This window comes from Schistocerca cancellata, chromosome 5, assembly GCF_023864275.1.
Source record: "Schistocerca cancellata isolate TAMUIC-IGC-003103 chromosome 5, iqSchCanc2.1, whole genome shotgun sequence".
NCBI classification, from domain to species: Eukaryota; Metazoa; Arthropoda; class Insecta; order Orthoptera; family Acrididae; genus Schistocerca; species Schistocerca cancellata.
In genome coordinates, this window is record NC_064630.1 from 517,149,275 (window position 1) to 517,167,883 (window position 18,609).

Consider the following 18,609-nt stretch of genomic DNA (forward strand, 5'->3'; position numbering starts at 1 on the left):
TTCCTGACACTTAAATCTATACTCGATGTTAACAAATTTCTCTTCTTCAGAAGGGCTTTCCTTCCCATTGCCAGTCTACATTTTATATCCTCCCTACTTTGACCATCATCAGTTATTTTGCTCCCCAAATAGCAAAACTCCTTCACTACTTTAAGTGTCTCATTTCCTAATCTAATTTCGTCAGCATCACCTGACTTAATTCGACTACATTCCATTATCCTTGTTTTGCTTTTGTTGATGTTCATCTTATATCCTCCCTTCAAGACACCATCCATTCCGTTCAACTGCTCCTCCAAGTCCTTTACAGTCTCTGACAGAATTACAATGTCATCGGCGAACCTCAAAGTTTTTCTTTCTTCTCCAGGGATTTTAATAACTACTCCGAATTTTTCTTTTGTTTCCTTCACTGCTTGCTTAATATACAGATTGAATAACATCAGGGAGAGGCTACAAGCCTGGCTCACTCCCTTCCCAACCACTGCTTCCCTTTCATGCCCCTCAACTGTTATAACTGCCATTTGGTTTCTATACAAATTGTAAATAGCCTTTCGCTCCCTACATTTTACCCCTGCCACCTTTAGAATTTGAAAGAGAGTATTCCAGTCAACATTGTCAAAAGCTTTCTCTAAGTCTACAAATGCTAGAAATGTAGGTTTGCCTTTCCTTAATCTACCTTCTAAGATAAGCCGTAGGGTCAGTATTGCCTCACGTGTTCCAATATTTCTATGGAATCCAAACTGATCTTCCCCAAGGTTGGCTTCTACTAGTTTTTCCATTCGTCTGTGAAGAATTCGCGTTAGTATTTTGCAGCCGTGGATTATTAAACTGATAGTTCGGTAATTTTCACATCTGTCAACACCTGCCTTCTTTGGGATTGGGATTATTATATTCTTCTTGAAGTCTGAGGGTATTTCGCCTGTCTCATACATCTTGCTCACCAGATGGTAGAGTTTTGTCAGGACTGGCTCTCCCAAGGCCGTCAGTAGTTCTAATGGAATGTTGTCTACTCCCGGGGCCTTGTTTCGACTCAGGTCTTTCAGTGCTCTGTCGAACTCTTCACGCAGTACCATATCTCCCATTTCATCTTCATCTACATCCTCTTCCATTTCCATAATATTGTCCTCAAGTACATCGCCCTTGTATAGACCCTCTATATGCTCCTTCCACCGTTCTGCTTACCCTTCTTTGCTTAGAACTGGGTTTCCATCTGAGCTCTTGATATTCATACAAGTGGTTCTCTTTTCTCCAAAGGTCTCTTTAATTTTCCTGTAGGCAGTATCTATCTTACTCCTCATGAGATAAGCCTCTATATCCTTACATTTATCCTCTAGCCATCCCTGCTTAGCTATTTTGCACTTCCTGTCGATCTCATTTTTGAGACGTTTGTATTCCTTTTTGCCTGCTTCATTTACTGCATTTTTATATTTTCTCCTTTCATCAATTAAATTCAATATTTCTTCTGTTACCCAAGGATTTCTACTAGCCCTCGTCTTTTTACCTACTTGATCCTCTGCTGCCTTCACTACTTCATCCCACAAAGCTACCCATTCTTCTTCTACTGTATTTCTTTCCCCCATTCCTGCCATTTGTTCCCTTACCCTCTTCCTAAAACTCTGTACAACCTCTGTTTTAGTCAATTTATCCAGGTCCCATCTCCTTAAATTCCCACCTTTTTGCAGTTTCTTCAGTTTTAATCTACAGTTCATAACCAATAGATTGTGGTCAGAGTCCACATCTGCCCCTGGAAATGTCTTACAATTTAAAACCTGGTTCCTAAATCTCTGTCTTACCATTATATAATCTATCTGATACCTTTTAGTATCTCCAGGATTCTTCCATGTATACAACCTTCTTTCATGATTCTTGAACCAGGTGTCAGCTATGATTAAGTTATGCTCTGCACAAAATTCTACCAGGCGGCTTCCTCTTTCATTTCTTACTCCCAATCCATATTCACCTACTACGTTTCCTTCTCTCCCTTTTCCTACTACCGAATTCCAGTCACCCACGACTATTAAATTTTCATCTCCCTTCACTATCTGAATAATTTCTTTTATTTCATCATACATTTCTTCAATTTCTTCGTCAACTGTAGAGCTAGTTGGCATATAAACTTGTACTACTGTAGTAGGCATGGGCTTCATGTCTATCTTGGCCACAATAATGCATTCACTATGCTGTTTGTAGTAGCTTACTCACACTCCTATTTTTTTTATTCATTATTAAACCTACTCCTGCATTACCCCTATTTGACTTTGTATTTACAACCCTGTATTCGCCTGACCAAAAGTCTTGTTCCTTCTGCCACTTAACTTCACTAATTCTCACTATATCTAACTTTAACCTATCCATTTCCCTTTTTAAATTTTCTAACCTACCTGCCCGATTAAGGGATCTGACATTCCACGCTCCGATCCGTAGAACGCCAGTTTTATTTCTCCTGCTAATGACGTCCTCTTGAGTAGTCCCCGCCCGGAGATCCGAATGGGGGACTATTTTACCTCCGGAATATTTTACCCAATAGGACGCCATCATCATTAATCATACAGTAAAGCTGCAGGCCTTGGGAAAAATTACGGCTGTAGTTTCCCCTAGCTTTCAACTGTTTGCAGTACCAGCACAGCAAGGCCGTTTTGGTTAGTGATACAAGGACAGATCAGTCAATCATTCAGACTTGTGCCCCTGCAACTACTGAAAAGGTTGCTGCCCCTCTTCAGGAACCACACGTTTGTCTTGCTTCTCAACAGATACCCCTCCATTGTGGTTGCACCTACGGTACGGCTATCTGTATTGCTGAGGCACGCAAGCCTCCCCACCAATGGCAAGGTCCATGGTTCATGGGGGGACTATAACATGACATACGAAAGAAAGTGGGATGTTCACAACATAATTGCTATATTTCAGAAAGCTCTATACTCCATTGCCCATAGGAATGAAGTGTATGTCCAAAATTATAGGTACAGAGTTATATAAATAAAAATAAATAAAGTTACCTACTGGGCTCAGTACATATGTCTTGTTGTGTCGATCCTGCAGACTAAGCAGCTCTTCTGTGGTCCATCTACCTTAGAACAAAGAAAAGTAGACTCTTAGTAAATAATAAGCATTTCAGATAGTTGACATATGAACAAAAATAATCAATTTTTGAAAATATTATATAATTGGACAGATAAAAAATCTGCTCATAATGCCATGGAAAGACAAAACATATTAAAAAGGTTAAGTAAATGTTAATGTTCTTTCTGTTATAACGTCAAGTTGAACACATATATTTCAAAACTACACAACACATATAAGTCATTGAACAAGTTGACAAAGCAAGACATGTGAACACAGTAACATTCAAATGAGCACAGCATCCAAATCTAGCGGCCGCTGGCTGGCTGGCCGCTTAGGTGACGCGGCTGCTGCATGGCTGGCAGACAGTGCCGCATGTAGAGGACGTGTGTAATTGCGCGGCAGCACTTTGAATGATCAGTGAGTCACAACACTTTTCCCCCCTTTGAAATTTTTGCACTGGTCTTGATGGAGGTGGCCTGTAGATTGCTAACGTCCATAGGCGTTGTTTGACTGGCCGTAAAGTCTCGAGGCGGAGGCTTCCCGTACGGACGGAAGTGTCCTCGATGAAAACGGGTCGAGATGACAGGAGACGTAGGGGTCGAATCTGCTAGGGTCCCGTGCACTAATCTGCCCGTTGCAGCAAGTACAGTTGATATAATAGTAGACATGGGCAATGTGTCAGCGTCCGTAGCAGAAGGAGGAGAGTAGAATGGCTCTGACAGATGATGGTCATCCAGTCCCTGTATGGGCACGTCTCTTGGTGGCGTCCGTTCTTGTACTGGCACCGAGATGACGGTGAGAGGGCTGTGTTGTGAGTAATGAGAGATGTCAAGATCCTGACCATCAGGTAGAGCCGAAGGTGGTGTAGCGGCATTTGGAACAGGCGTTGCCAGCACACGAGGCCGAAGTTGGTCAGAATGATGCACTGCAACCCCCGTGTTCATCTGGATTTCATACAGGCATAGGCCAAGGTGTCGTAAGATGCGGCCCGGACTCCTGCCATATCCTCATACCCAGACAAGGTCGTCGGCGGTGAACTGGCCAAGCGAAGGCACCCGCGGCCGTGAGGTGGAAGGCCGCAGAAGATGAAGTAGTGTGCGGGGCTGTCGGCCACATAAGAGCTCAGCCGGGCTGTGGTCGCCCATGGGGGTGAAACGGTAAGAAGCCAGAAACTGGAGAAATGCATTATCAGCAACAGAAGAAGTCAGGAGTTTCCGCATCTGAGCCTTAAATGTGCGGACCAGTCGTTCAGCCTCACCGTTTGATTGTGAATGGAATGGAGGGGCCATGACATGCATAACGCCGTGACGAGCACAAAAATCCGCAAATTCAGAAGAGGCAAATTGCAGACCATTATCAGTAACAAGAGTAGAGGGAAGGCCTTCCAAAGCAAAATGTGAGTTAGAGCACTTGTGGTTGCCGCGGTGGTAGGCGACGTGCAACGTACAATGAAAGGAAAGTTAGAGTAGGCGTCAATTACGAGGAGCCAATAAGTACCTAAAAAAGGTCCTGCGAAGTCAGCATGAATGCACTCCCAGGGCGTCTCAGGTGAAGGCCACGGTGACAAAGATGACTTCGGGGCGGTGGCCTGTGACGCACAAGGGCCGCAGGCAGCGACCATGTGTGCTATTTCAGAGTCGATGCCAGGGCAGTACACATGACGGCGCGCCAGAGATTTTGTGCGAGAGACACCCCAGTGCCCTTGGTGAAGGAGGCGCAAGACCGAAGCACGCAAGGACGCAGGTACCACCACATGCGGCGAAGCATTGTCAGTGGAAAGGAGGATAACCCCATCTCTAGCTGTGAGGCAGTAGTACAAAGTGTAGTAGTTCTGTAACGGGTCAGAAGTCTTAGCAGATGGACACTCTGGCCAACCCTTCTAAATACAGCATAAAACCCGGGAGAGGGTAGGATAAGAACCCGTAGCAGCTGCCAGCCGGTCCCCGGTGATGGACAATCCGTCCACAACCCACTGCTTGGCAACATCCCGGTGGAAACACAAAAGTTCGTCCCTATCGAACGCCAGATCAGGACCCATGGGAAGGCGAGACAGTGCATCAGCATTCGCATGTTGGGCCGTTGGCTGGAAATGACTCTCATAATGGAAACGAGACAAGTAAAGAGCCCAACGCTGGAGGCGGTGTGCAGCCTTGTCAGGAAATGACGATGATGGATGAAACAAGGAAACATTGGTTTGTGATCCGTAAAAAGATGAAATTTGGATCCATAGAGAAAAACACCAAACTTATGAAGAGCATAAATAATGGCCAAAGCTTCTTTTTCAATTTGAGAATACTTTTGTAGGGCATCTGTGAGTGTTTTTGAGGCATAAGCAATGGGTTGTTCAGAGCCGTCAGAAAAACGGTTCACAAGGACTGCACTTACCCTGTATTGAGAGGCGTCTGTGGCAAGAACAAGATGTTGGCCAGGGCAATAAGTAGCCAGGCACAGGACCTGTTTCAGCATAGTCTTCAATTTCTGGAAAGCCGCATCGCATGATGCGGACCAGTGAAAAGGCCCGTTTTCATGCAACGGCTGAGCCACTGACGCAGGAGACGGTAAAAACTTGTGATAGTATGCTATTTTCCCCAAGAAGGCCTGCAGGTCCTTAACAGATGTAGGACGAGGAAGGGCATCGATCGCAGCGACAGTTTGCTGAAGCGGACAAATACCATCCCGAGGGAGTTGAAACCCCAAGTACGTGATAGATGCCTGAAAAAATTGTGATTTCTGAAGATTACTTAAGACCGGCAGTCTGTAAGACATGAAAAAGTGTGCGGAGGTTCTGAAGATGTTCTTCAGTGGTAAAGCCAGTGACAACAATGTCGTCCATGTAATTTATACACCCAGGGACAGGGAGCAATAATTGTTCCAAGAATCGCTGAAAGAGGGCAGGGGTGCTGGCAACCCCGAATGGCAATCATTGGTATTGATCGAGGACAAAAGGCGTGTTAAAGACCAAAAACTGCCGGGAAGCAGTGTCGAGAGGAAGTTGATGATAAGCTTCTGACAGGTCAATTTTGGAAAAATACTGGCCTCCAGCAAGTTTAGTGAACAATTCTTCAGGTCGGGACATAGGGTAAGTGTCGATGAGGCATTGCGCATTTACAGTGGCTTTAAAATCGCCACAGAGACGAATATCACCATTGGGCTTAGCAACGACAACGACAGGAGAGGACCACTCACTGGAAGTGACAGGAAGCAAGACCCCTGAAGTAGTGAGACGATCCAGCTCCTGTTTCAACCGATCACGAAGGGCCACAGGAATGGGCCGAGCCCGAAAAAACTTGGGCCGAGCAGAGGGTTTGAGCGTGATATGAGCTACAAAATTGTTGGCACGGCCTAACCCAGGAGAAAAAAGGGACGAAAATGTCATCGACAAGGAATCCAATTGAGCTTAAGAAATAGCATCAGAGACGATATTGACAGAGTCATTTATGGAGAACCCAAAAACGCGAAAGGCATCGAAACCAAAAAGATTCTCTGCGTTACTATGGTCAACCACAAATATGGGAACAGTGTGAACAACGGATTTGTAAGATACCTCAGCATTAAATTGTTCCAAGAGAGAAATCTTCTGTTTATTGTACGTCCGTAATTGCCAAGTGACAGGTGATAGGAGTGGTGAACCCAATTGAAGATACATCTGAGAATTAATGATAGTGGCAGCAGAACCAGTATCCACCTGCATGCGAACATCTTGACCAAGTATTTGGACAGTGAGGAATAACTTCCCTGAAAGGGAAGAAGTACAACTGAAGACAACACAGAATCAGAAGCAGCGTGTCATGTTCATGAAGATCATGTACGCGGTCGGATTTGCAAACTGAAGACACACGACCCTTCTTTTTGCAATTGCGACACACAGCCCAACGTTGGGGACAATCCTCCCATGAATGTTTCGAAAAACACAGCGGACATGAAGGAAGTTGCCGGGGGTTTTGCTGTAGTTCCTTAGAGCTTTGTTGACGGTTAGGCCGAGGCTGCGCTTGGGAGCGTACTGCAGCCACATCGGCCGGCGGGGACACGCTGCACGCTGCGTCAACAGCGCACAGAGGTTGTATTTCCCCAACGTCACCCCACGCCTCTATTTGGCCCCAGTGGCACGAGAAATTTCAAAAGACTGTGAGATGGATAGGACTTCATTGAGAGTCAGATTCACCAATTGAAGGGCACGTTGCCTAACTTCTTTGGCAGGTGCCGATTGGATAATAGCATCTCGTACCGGAATCGGCGTAGGATTCCTTGTGAACTTCAGTAACAAATTGACACTTTCAACTGAGGCCGTGAAGTTCAGCAGCCCAAGCGCGATAGGATTGATTCGATTGTTTTTGACAATGATAAAAGGCAACACAAGAGGCTACCACATGCGTATGCATTTGAAAATATACAGACAGAAGTGAGCACATTTCAGCAAAGGACAAAGACGCAGGATCTTTCAAGGGAGCCAATTGCGACAACAACCGATACATTTGAGGTGAAATCCATGAAAGGAACAGAGACTAACATGTTTGGTCATCCGTGACATTAAATGCCATGAAGTGCTGTCGAAGACGTTTTTCATAATCAGACCAGTCTTCCACCGTCTCATCGTAAGGAGGAAAAGGATGAATAGACAACGACGAGAAACGCCCTGCATTTGACGCTGCGACGAAATTGCGAATCGCCGATGTTAGAAGCAATAGACCTTGCAATAGTTGCTCTAAAGTAGCCTTGGAAACCCGTGGGTCAACGATGAAAAAGAAAAATTCACTACCTCGTCGCCAATTGCTATAACGTCAAATCGAACAATTATATTTCTAGGACAACACAATACATGTAAGATACAGATCACATAAACGTAGCAAGACGTGTGTACACTGGAACAGTCAAATCAACACCGCGTCCAAGTCTAGCAGTCCCTGGCTGGCTGGCCTCTTAGGTGGCATGGCTGCTGCATGGCTGGCAGACAGCGCCGCATGTAAAAGACATGCGTAACTGCGCGGTGGCACTTCGAAAGATCGGCGAGTCATAAAAATAGTATCACCGCATTTCCGTCCTATGTGGATTGGAGAGTCTTAAGTTGGTTCCCTGACTCTAACAAAAGCTGTAGAAGTTTTGTACGAGGTGCATTCAAGTTCTAAGGCCTCCGATTTTTTTCCTAACTAACTCCTCACCTGAAATCGATGAAACTGGCGTTACCTCTCGACGTAATCGCCCTTCAGACATACACATTTTTCCCAATGCTGACGCCATGATTCCATGGCAGCGGCGAAGGCTTCTTTAGGAGTCTGTTTTAACCACTGGAAAATCGCTGAGGCAATAGCATCACGGCTGGTGAATGTGCGGCCACGGAGAGTGTCTTTCATTGTTGGAAAAAGCCAAAAGTCACTAGGAGCCAGGTCAGGTGAGTAGGGAGCATGAGGAATCACTTCAAAGTTGTTATCACGAAGAAACTGTTGCGTAACGTTAGCTCGATGTGTGGGTGCGTTGTCTTGGTGAAACAGCACATGCGCAGCCTGCCCGGACGTTTTTGTTGCAGTGCAGGAAGGAATTTGTTCTTCAAAACATTTTCGTAGAATGCACCTGTTACCGTAGTGCCCTTTGGAACGCAATGGGTAAGGATTATGCCCTCGCTGTCCCAGAACATGGACACCATCATTTTTTCAGCACTGGCGGTTACCCGAAATTTTTTTGGTGGCGGTGAATCTGTGTGCTTCCATTGAGCTGACTGGCGCTTTGTTTCTGGATTGAAAAATGGCATCCACATCTCATCCATTGTCACAACCGACGAAAAGAAAGTCCCATTCATGCTGTCATTGTGCGTCAACATTGCTTGGCAACATGCCACACGGGCAGCCATGTAGTCATCCGTCAGCATTCGTGGCACCCACCTGGATGACACTTTTCGCATTTTCAGGTCGTCATGCAGGATTGTGTGCACAGAACCCACAGAAATGCCAACTCTGGAGGCGATCTGTTCAACAGTCATTCGGCGATCTCCCAAAACAATTCTCTCCGCTTTCTCGATCATGTCGTCAGACCGGCTTGTGCGAGCCCGAGGTTGTTTCGGTTTGTTGTCACACGATGTTCTGCCTTCATTAAACTGTCGCACCCACGAACGCACTTTCAACACATCCATAACTCCATCACCACATGTCTCCTTCAACTGTCAATGAATTTCAATTGGTTTCACACCACGCAAATTCAGAAAACGAATGATTGCACGCTGTTCAAGTAAGGAAAACGCCGCCATTTTAAGGATTTAAAACAGTTCTCATTCTTGCCGCTGGCGGTAAAATTCCATCTGCTGTACGGTGCTGCCATCTCTGGGACGTATTGACAATGAACGCGGCCTCATTTTAAAACAATGCGCATGTTTCTATCGCTTTGCAGTCCAGAGAAAAAAAATCGGAGGCCTTAGAACTTGAATGCACCTCGTATATATGGACAGGATTTTAGTATCCACCTCTACCCCTCAGCTAAGGTTTGTACAGCAGCAGAATGGTTACGTAAATCAAAGGCCTTTCCAAAATCTGCAGAAGCTATACACAAAGGCATCTGATATTCATTTGCTCCACTTACCACTTCCCAGAGAGCGTAAATGTCATCTAGCATGTAGAAGTTGCTGTGGAATCCAACTTTCTCTGTGGGTTGAGATGTGTCAAGGATGAAACTGATATGATTTAAGAATATTCTCATAACAACTTTGTACTAAACATGGATTAGACTTATGAGATGATAGTTTCCTTTCTAGAGCAGTATTACTTACAGTATGAGCTTGGAACTGATTCACAATCAACAGATAAAGTAAAGATTTATGACAAATAGACTATCATTTGCTAATATATTTTCTGAATCTTAAGGAGGAAGAATGTGCAGCAATCCACCATGTGACAATGGTTAGGTGGGGTGGATGCTTCCAATGTGGCGAAACAAGCCTGAATGATAAAGAACAAATTGGCAGGCCATGTCTTTGTGAAGGACCAGGAATTGGAAGGGAAATGCAGGCCCTGGTGCAAAGAAACAAAGTCAACAAGTCCCAACCAATTTCTCTTCCTTCCCTGAAAAAGGAACCAATTATTCCAAAATCTAGGAGTATTGCTTTCTGTTTCTGCCTTTACGGTTTGTTTTTATGAAAGAATGCTTCTACTCATGTTATTAGTCTTTCTTCAGACCCATTCTCTGTGTGTTGTACAATGTTACTGTATGTGCATTATATGTCACAGTACTTAAGTATAGAGAATAAATGAAGAAAGTTAATCTCATGAAAGAGATAGTAGATGATACACAATATTATCACACTACATTGTTCTTATGTAGCTAATGTTTCACACTAACACACACACACACATACATACATTTACTCTTCAAATGTCAGTAAGCTTTGTATATTTTTAACAAATCTGCTGTTAACATGAGCAACATATTCTCTCAATTAATGTTAAATTATGGTACTTCATAACAAAGTTTAAACAAACCTGATGCTTTCCATAACTGTGCATTTGTCAATAATGGTAATAGTATTTTTTGTGCACCAATAGTTTGCATGTACTTTTCAACAATGTTAATAAGTTTTTGCAAAGCTCTTTCTCCAAGAGGTAACAGATGAAAAAATCCTGGGCTAGCAGCTCTTATAAAGCCCATGTCCAGCATCAGCTAGAAGAACAGAGGAACATAATATTACATTGGACAGGAGGGGAGGTACACTCACTGCCTTTAAATTCAATTGTCAGGCATTAATAATGATATTTAGTGTGATGATACTCACTACAATAATTGTTTCACTTATCACATAATGTATGCACAGAGTTTTGTAGTAACTGAAAGTGCAAATGTTCCTCTGTGTTTTGTTTTATTAACTCCATTTATTCTCAGCACTGAAATGAAACTAAAATAGAATACATAATCTCAATATATTACCTTCGCTATGCATTACTGATACTCTTTACTAGTTGTAAGCATCAGCATACATATGGATGACAACTGCAGTGAAGTGGTGCCCTGTCCCACTAAAGATGAAATGCTGCTGATGAACTGCACTGCTTCCTCAATTTCAGTAATACACTTGCATCACCCAAAGAAGTACCATTTTCCATAAAAGCTTTATAATAAAAAAATCTTTTTGTTGAGATAAAAAGATCAACAAAGTCTACTAACGTGGGTTTTCATGAAACAAATTACTAATAATGGAATATTTCCAAACTGGTTGAAATATGCCACTGTACAAGAAGGTGGATAAAGAAATATTCTCCAACATTTTAGAAAAGGTTAGGTATGAGTAGTGTATTGAGACTGATGACAAATAATACACTGTCTAAGTTACAATTTAGAGTTTTACTTTTTAAAAAATATGTTCCATGTCTGTCAAGAACTCTTTAGTAAGTCTCTGTTAAATGAATATTAGATCCAAGTATATTGATTCTTGTACAGCACAAGCTTTTGCTGCTGGCATCAGTCTCCACAAAATTCTTCTGGGTTGCAGATCTGGCCAGACTATATTACAATAAAATAACATTTTGACATGTTCCTCACCCATGAGAATCACCTCATTTTTGGGTCTATCGAATGAAAACTAACCTAATCTAATCTTTGGTCACCATTGTGTGTACCTTCATCAGCTTTTGGAATACTACTATCACAATGCAACTCTAAGATACTGCCATCGTTACAGCTTCTACAACTCTTCAAAAGGAGTAAATAAAATTTGTTGAGTGTTTGGATGACTGGTGCAGGAGAGAAAGAGCTAAGATTCTTTATCAAACATAGTTTATGATGGAATTTTATTGGTCTAAATGAACAAGTCATACTGGTGCATCTTTTGTGATGTGGTGCTACTCCCACAATGTCAGATATAGGCTAGGATGGGTCACTGCACTGTGCACCTTTTGCGGAAGTGTTGACAGGTGTGTGTGATGGGGTGGGTTGGTTAGTAGTTACATTTTCTATAGAGACAGGAATGATTATTTTTACTGATATGATGTCGAAGAAGTCAGTTTACAAGATATGTATACGTATTAGTTTCAGTGGATGGTCACATGCTGCCCATTTACAAGTTCCTAAATTTAATGTTAATGAACATATTCAGTCCTACTCATGCAACTCTCTCTCTCTCTCTCTCTCTCTCTCTTACCCCCTTTTTTATGGCTACTGGTTTTCCCATAAAAATTTCTCTCTGAAACAGAAGGAATTGTCCAGAAGAAATGATTTTAAGTTAGATTTAAAACTTGCTTTGCTACCTGTCAGACATTTTATATTATTAGGTATATGAAAAAATATTGTTGATATATATTGAACACCTTTCTGAGTAATTAACAGTTTTACTAATGGGTAATAAAGCCCATTTTTTCAAGTATTGCAAGTAACGACATCACTATTCTTGTCAAATTGTTGACAGATTAATTATTTATGATGAATTTCTTTAGAGTGTGTGTGGGCCCCTCGTACACCAACCTATTTATAGGTCACTTAGAGGATGCCTTCTTGGTTACCCAAGCCTACCAACCCAAAGTTCGGTACAGATTTATCGATGACATCTTCATGATCTGGACTCACAGTGAAGAAGAACTCCAGAATTTCCTCTCCAACCTCAACTCCTTTGGTTCCATCAGATTCACCTGGTCCTACTCCAAATCCCATGCCACTTTCCTTGACGTTGACCTCCATCTGTCCACTGGCCAGCTTCACACGTCCGTCCACATTAAACCCACCAACAAGCAACAGTACCTCAATTATGACAGCTGCCACCCATTCCATATCAAACGGTCCCTTCCCTACAGCTTAGGTCTTCGTGGCAAAAGAATCTGCTCCAGTCCTGAATCCCTTAACCATTACACCAATAACCTGAAAACAGCTTTCACATCCTGAAACTACCCTCCTGACCTGGTACAGAAGCAAATAACCAGAGACACTTCCTCATCCCCTCAAACCCAGAACCTCCCACAGAAGAGCCCCAATAGTGCCCCACTTGTGACAAGATACTTTCTGGGACTGGATCACTCTCTGAATGTGGCTCTCTAGCAGGGATACGACTTCCTCAAATCCTGCCCTGAAATGAGATCCATCCTTCATGAAATCCTTCCCACCTCACCAAGAATGTCTTTCCGCCGTCCACCTAACCTTCGTAACCTCTTGGTTCATCCCTATGAAATCCCCAAACTACTTTCCCTGCCCTCTGGCTCCTACCCTTGGAACCCTCCCCGGTGTAAAACCTGTCCCATGCACCCTCCCACCACCGCCTACTCCAGTCCTGTAACCCGGAAGGTGTACACGATCAAAGGCAGAGTCACATGTGAAAGCACCCACGTGATTTACCAACTGACATGCCAACACTGTGTAGCATTCTATGTGGGAATGACCAGCAACAAACTGTCCATTCGGATGAACAGACACAGGCAGACAGTGTTTGTTGGTAATGAGGATCACCCTGTGGCTAAACATGCCTTGGTGCACGGCCAGCACATCTTGGCACAGTGTTACACTGTCCGGGTTATCTGGATACTTCCCACTGACACCAACCTATCAGAACTCCGGCGATGGCAACTTGCCCTTCAATATATTCTCTCTTCCCATTACCCACCAGGCCTCAACCTCCGCTAATTTCAAGTTGCCGCCCCTCATACATCACCTGTCATTCAACAACATCTTTGCCTTTGTACTTCCGCGTTGACTGACATCTCTGTCCAACCTCTTTGCATTTGCATATGTCTATCTGTGTCTGTATGTGCGCGGATGGATATGTGTGTGTGTGTGTGTGTGTGTGTGTGTGTGTGTGTGTGTGTGTGCGAGTGTATACCTGTCCTTTTTTCCCTCTAAGGTAAGTATTTCCGCTCCCGGGATTGAAATGACTCCTTACCCTCTCCCTTAAAACCCACATCGTTTCGTCTTTCCCTCTCATTCCCTCTTTCCTGATGAAGCAACCTTGGGTTGCGAAAGCTTGATGACTTCGGGTGATCACAACATAATACTCTCAATGCTTGCTTTTGTGCAATAAATACTTTGATTGTAAGTAATGAGTTATGCCAGGAAATAATTCCATAAGACATTATTAAAATGGGAATATGCCAATTTTAAGAGGCTGTTTAGTTTGTTTCCAAGAGCAGCACTTATATGAAGAGCAAAAATAGATGAACTTAATTGTTTGATCAGTTTAGTGCCTGTTTGTTCCAGTTCCAAGTTTTCACCCAAAAATTTGGAACATTCGACCATGCTTACTGGCTCCTGTTCATATGTTACTTCAGTTATTTGTATGGCTATTTGTTATACAGAACTGAATACAGTGACTTTTCTCAAAACTAAGGGAAAATCCATTTTCAGAGATCCACTTAACGATTTTATGAAGAACTTTATTAATTTGTTTCATTACTTTCTCTTTAATGAGATTTATTGTAACACAAGTATCATCTGATAAATATGCCAGTTCTGCCTGATGAATGTTAAGGAACAGAGGCAGACCAAAAACTGAACCCTGTGTGACTCCTTTCATGATTTCTCTGTCAGAAAATTTTCTCTCCTTCTGACACTGACTAAATTATTCAGCACAACATTTTGAATTCTATTTGAACTACAATTCAAATCATTTGTTTGTATAGTCATAATTTAAGTTCTTCTAAGAGAGTAACATGATCTATACAATCAAACGTCTTGAACAGATCACACAACATACAAACTGGCAATATTTTAAGGCTTGTGATATCTGGTGAGTGAGTGTATAAATGGCATCTTCAGTCATGCAAAACTTCTGGAATCCAAACTGGGGTGTGGTGCCAAGTAAATTTTTTCTGCTGAAATGTAAGACTACACTTGTGTACATTACTTTTCAGAATATTTTTGAAAAAGGCACCAGTAAAGAAACTGAGCAGTAATAATTCGAGTCTTTTATGTCACATTTCTTATAATGAGGTTTAAAATGGCATATTTTAATGAGTGAAAAAATTCCTGTGCCAGTGATGCACTACATACACCACTAACAGCATTAATAATATAGTTACAACAACTGCTCAGGATTCTGTTTGAAATTCTATCAACACCATAAGAGCTTTAATTTTTGGGAACTTTTATAATTCTATTAAGTTCAGTGAAGGATGTTGTGCTATTTATTCTTGTTCAAAGTTTTGTGGAACGACATTTTTAATATTTTCTTGTTGTGACTCGCCAATCATTCAGAGTGCCGCCGCACAATTACGCGCGTCCTCTACGTGCGGCGTTGTCTGCCAGCCATGCAGCAGCCACACCACCTAAGCGGCCAGCCAGTCAGTGGCTGCTAGACTTGGACTCAGTGCTCATTTGAATGTTACCATGTTCAAATGTCTTGCTTTGTCAACTTGCTCAGTCACTTATATGTGTTGTGTCATTTTGAAATATATTGGCTGCTGTCGAGCAACTATTGCAAGGTCTCATTGAACAGCAAACGCTTCTAACATCGGCGATTCGCGATTTCGTCAGAGCGTCAAATGCAGGGCGTTTCTCGTCGTTGTCTATACATCCTTTTCCTCCATACGATGAGATGGTGGAAGACTGGTCTGATTAAAAAACGTCTTCGACACACTTCTTGGCATTTCATGTCATGGACGAACAAACATGTAAGTCTCTGTTCCTTTCCTGGATTTCACCTCAAATGTATCGGTTGTTGTCGCAATTGGCTCCTTTGAAAGATCCTGCGTCTTTGTCCTTTGCTGAAATGTGCTCACTTCTGTCTGTCTATTTTCAAAAGCAAACGCATGTGGTAGTCTCTTATGTTACCTTTTATCATTGTCAAAAACAACCGCATCAATCCTATCATACTTGGGCTGCTGAACTTCACAGCCTCAGTTGAAAGTGTCAATTTGTTACTGATGTTCACAAAGAATCCTATGACGATTCCATAGTACAGGATGCTATTATCCGGTCGGCGCCCGACAAAGAAGTTCGGCAACATGCCCTTCAGTTGCCAAATCCAACTCTAGATGAAGTCCTATCCATCGCACAGTCTTTTGAAATTTCTCGCACTGCTGGAGCGCAAATAGAGGAGTGGGGTGACGTCGGAGAAATAAAACCTCTGTGCGCTGTTGATGACACGTGCGGTGCGTCCCTGCCGGCCGATGTGCCCACAGTACACTCCCACGCGCAGCCTCGGCCTAACCGTAAACAACCCTCTAAGAAACTGCAGCAAAACCCCCAGCAACTTCCTTCATGTCCGCGGTGTTTTTCGAAACATTCATGGGAGGATTGTCCCCAACATTGGGCTGTGTGTCACAATTGCAAAAAGAAGGGTCGTGTGTCTTTGGTTTGCAAATCCGACCGCATACATGATCTTCATGAACATGACACGCTGATTCTAATTCTGTGTTGTCTTCAATTGTACTTCTTCCCTTTCAGGGAAGTTATTCCTCACTGTCCAAATACTTGGTCGAGATGTTCACATGCAGGTGGATACTGGTTCTGCTGCCACTATCATTAATTCTCAGACGTATCTTCAGTTGGGTTCACCACTCCTATCACCTGTCACTTGGCAATTACGGACGTACAATAAACAGAAGATTTCTCTCTTGGGACAATTTAATGCTGAGGTACCTTACAAATCCGTCATTCGCACTGTTCCCATATTTGTGGTTGACCAGAGTAACACAGAGAATCTTTTTGGTTTCGATGCCTTTCGCGTTTTTGGGTTCTCCATAAATGACTCTGTCAATATCGTCTCTGATGCTATTTCTTAAGCTCAATTGGATTCCTTGTCACCGACCTTTTGATCCCTTTTTTCTCCTGGGTTAGGTAGTGCAAACGACTTTGAAGCTCATATTACGCTCAAACCCACTGCTCGACCTAAATTTTTTCGGGCTCGGCCCATTCCTGTGGCCCTTTGTGATAGGGTAAAATGGGAGCTGGATCGTCTCACTACTTCAGGGGTCTTGCTTCCTGTCACTTCCAGTGAGTGGTCCTCTCCTGTTGTTGTCGTTGCTAAGCAAAATTGTGATATTCATCTCTGTGGTGATTTTAAAGCCACTGTCAATGCACAATGCCTCATCGACACGTACCCTATGCCCCGACCTGAAGAATTGTTCACTAAACTTGCTGGAGGCCAGTATTTTTCTAAAATTGACCTGTCGGAAGCTTATCATCAACTTCCTCTCGATGCTGCTTCCTGGCAGTTTCTGGTCCTTAACATGTCTTTCGGCCTCTATCAATACCAATGATTGCCATTCGGGGTTGCCAGCCCCCCTGCTCTCTTTCAGTGGTTCTTGGAACAATTATTGCTCCCTGTCCCTGGGTGTATAAATTACATGGATGACATTGTTGTCACTGGCTCCGCCACTGAAGAACATCTTCAGAACCTCCGCACACTTTTTCATATCTTACAGACTGCCAGTCTTAAGTGTAATCTTCAGAAATCACAATTTTTTCAGGCATCTATCACATACTTAGGGTTTCAACTCTCTCAGGATGATATTCGTCCGCTTCAGCAAACTGTCGCTGCGATCGATTCCCTTCCTCACCCTACATCTGTTAAGGAACTGCAGGCCTTCTTGGGGAAAATAGCGTACTATCACAAGTTTTTACCGTCTCCTGCGTCAGTGGCTCAGCCGTTGCATAAAAACGTGCCTTTTCACTGGTCCGCGTCATGCGATGCGGCTTTCCAGAAATTGAAGACTATGCTGAAATAGGCCCTGTGCCTGGCTACTTATTGCCCTGGCCAACATCTTGTTCTTGCCACAGACGCCTCTCAATACGGGGTAAGTGCAGTCCTTGTGCACCATTTTTCTGATGGCTCTGAACAACCCATTGCTTATGCCTCCAAAACACTCACAGATGCTCAACAAAAGTATTCTCAAATTGAAAAAGAAGCTTTGGCCATTATTTATGCTCTTCATAAGTTTGGTGTTTTTCTCTATGGATCTCGTTTCAATTATGAGATTCATTTCCGGCCGACGGCTCAACATGCGAATGCTGATGCACTGTCTCGCCTCCCATGGGTCCTGATCTGGCATTCGATAGGGACGTACTTTTGTGTTTCCACCTGGATGTTGCCTAGCAGCGGGTTGTGGACGGATTCCCCATCACCGGGGACCAGCTGGCGGCTGCTACGGGTTCTGATCCTACCCTCTCCCGGGTTTTACGCTGTATTCAGAAGGGTTGGCCAGATCGTCCATCCGCTAAGACTTCTGACATGTTGCGGAACTACTACGCTTTGCGCTACCACCTCACGGCTAGGGATGGTGTTATCCTCCTTTCCACCAACAATGCTTCGCCATGTGTGGTGGTACCTGCATCTTTGCGTGGTTCAGTCTTGCACCTCCTTTACCAAGGGCACTGGGGTGTCTCTCACACAAAATCTCTGACGCGCCGTCATGTGTACTGGCCTGGCAACGACTCTAAAATAGCACACATGGTCACTGCCTGTGGCCCTTGTGTGTCACAGGCCGCCACCCCGAAGTCATCTTTGTCACCGTGGCCTTCGCCTGAGACGCCCTGGGAGAGCATTCATGCTGACTTCGCGGGACCTTTTTTAGGTACTTATTGGCTCCTCGTAATTGACACCTACTCTAACTTTCCTTTCATTGTCCGTTTCACGTCGCCTACCACCGCGACAAGCAC

The 18,609-nt window shown here is 43.6% G+C and overlaps 1 protein-coding gene across 2 annotated transcripts in view; it reads right to left on the bottom strand.

Moving 5' to 3' along the window:
- Window positions 1-18,609, bottom strand: part of LOC126188305 (probable proline--tRNA ligase, mitochondrial) — a 107,368-nt gene that overhangs the window by 57,557 nt on the left and 31,202 nt on the right. Inside the window, exons 2-3 of one of the 2 annotated variants that reach the window (XM_049929897.1) lie at window positions 10,521-10,698; window positions 2,998-3,065 (exon numbers count right to left, since the gene is read on the bottom strand). In XM_049929897.1, coding sequence (XP_049785854.1) covers window positions 2,998-3,065; window positions 10,521-10,698 — 246 coding nt within the window. The remainder of the gene's footprint in view (window positions 1-2,997; window positions 3,066-10,520; window positions 10,699-18,609) is intronic. The other variant, XM_049929899.1, reaches the window with a different exon arrangement.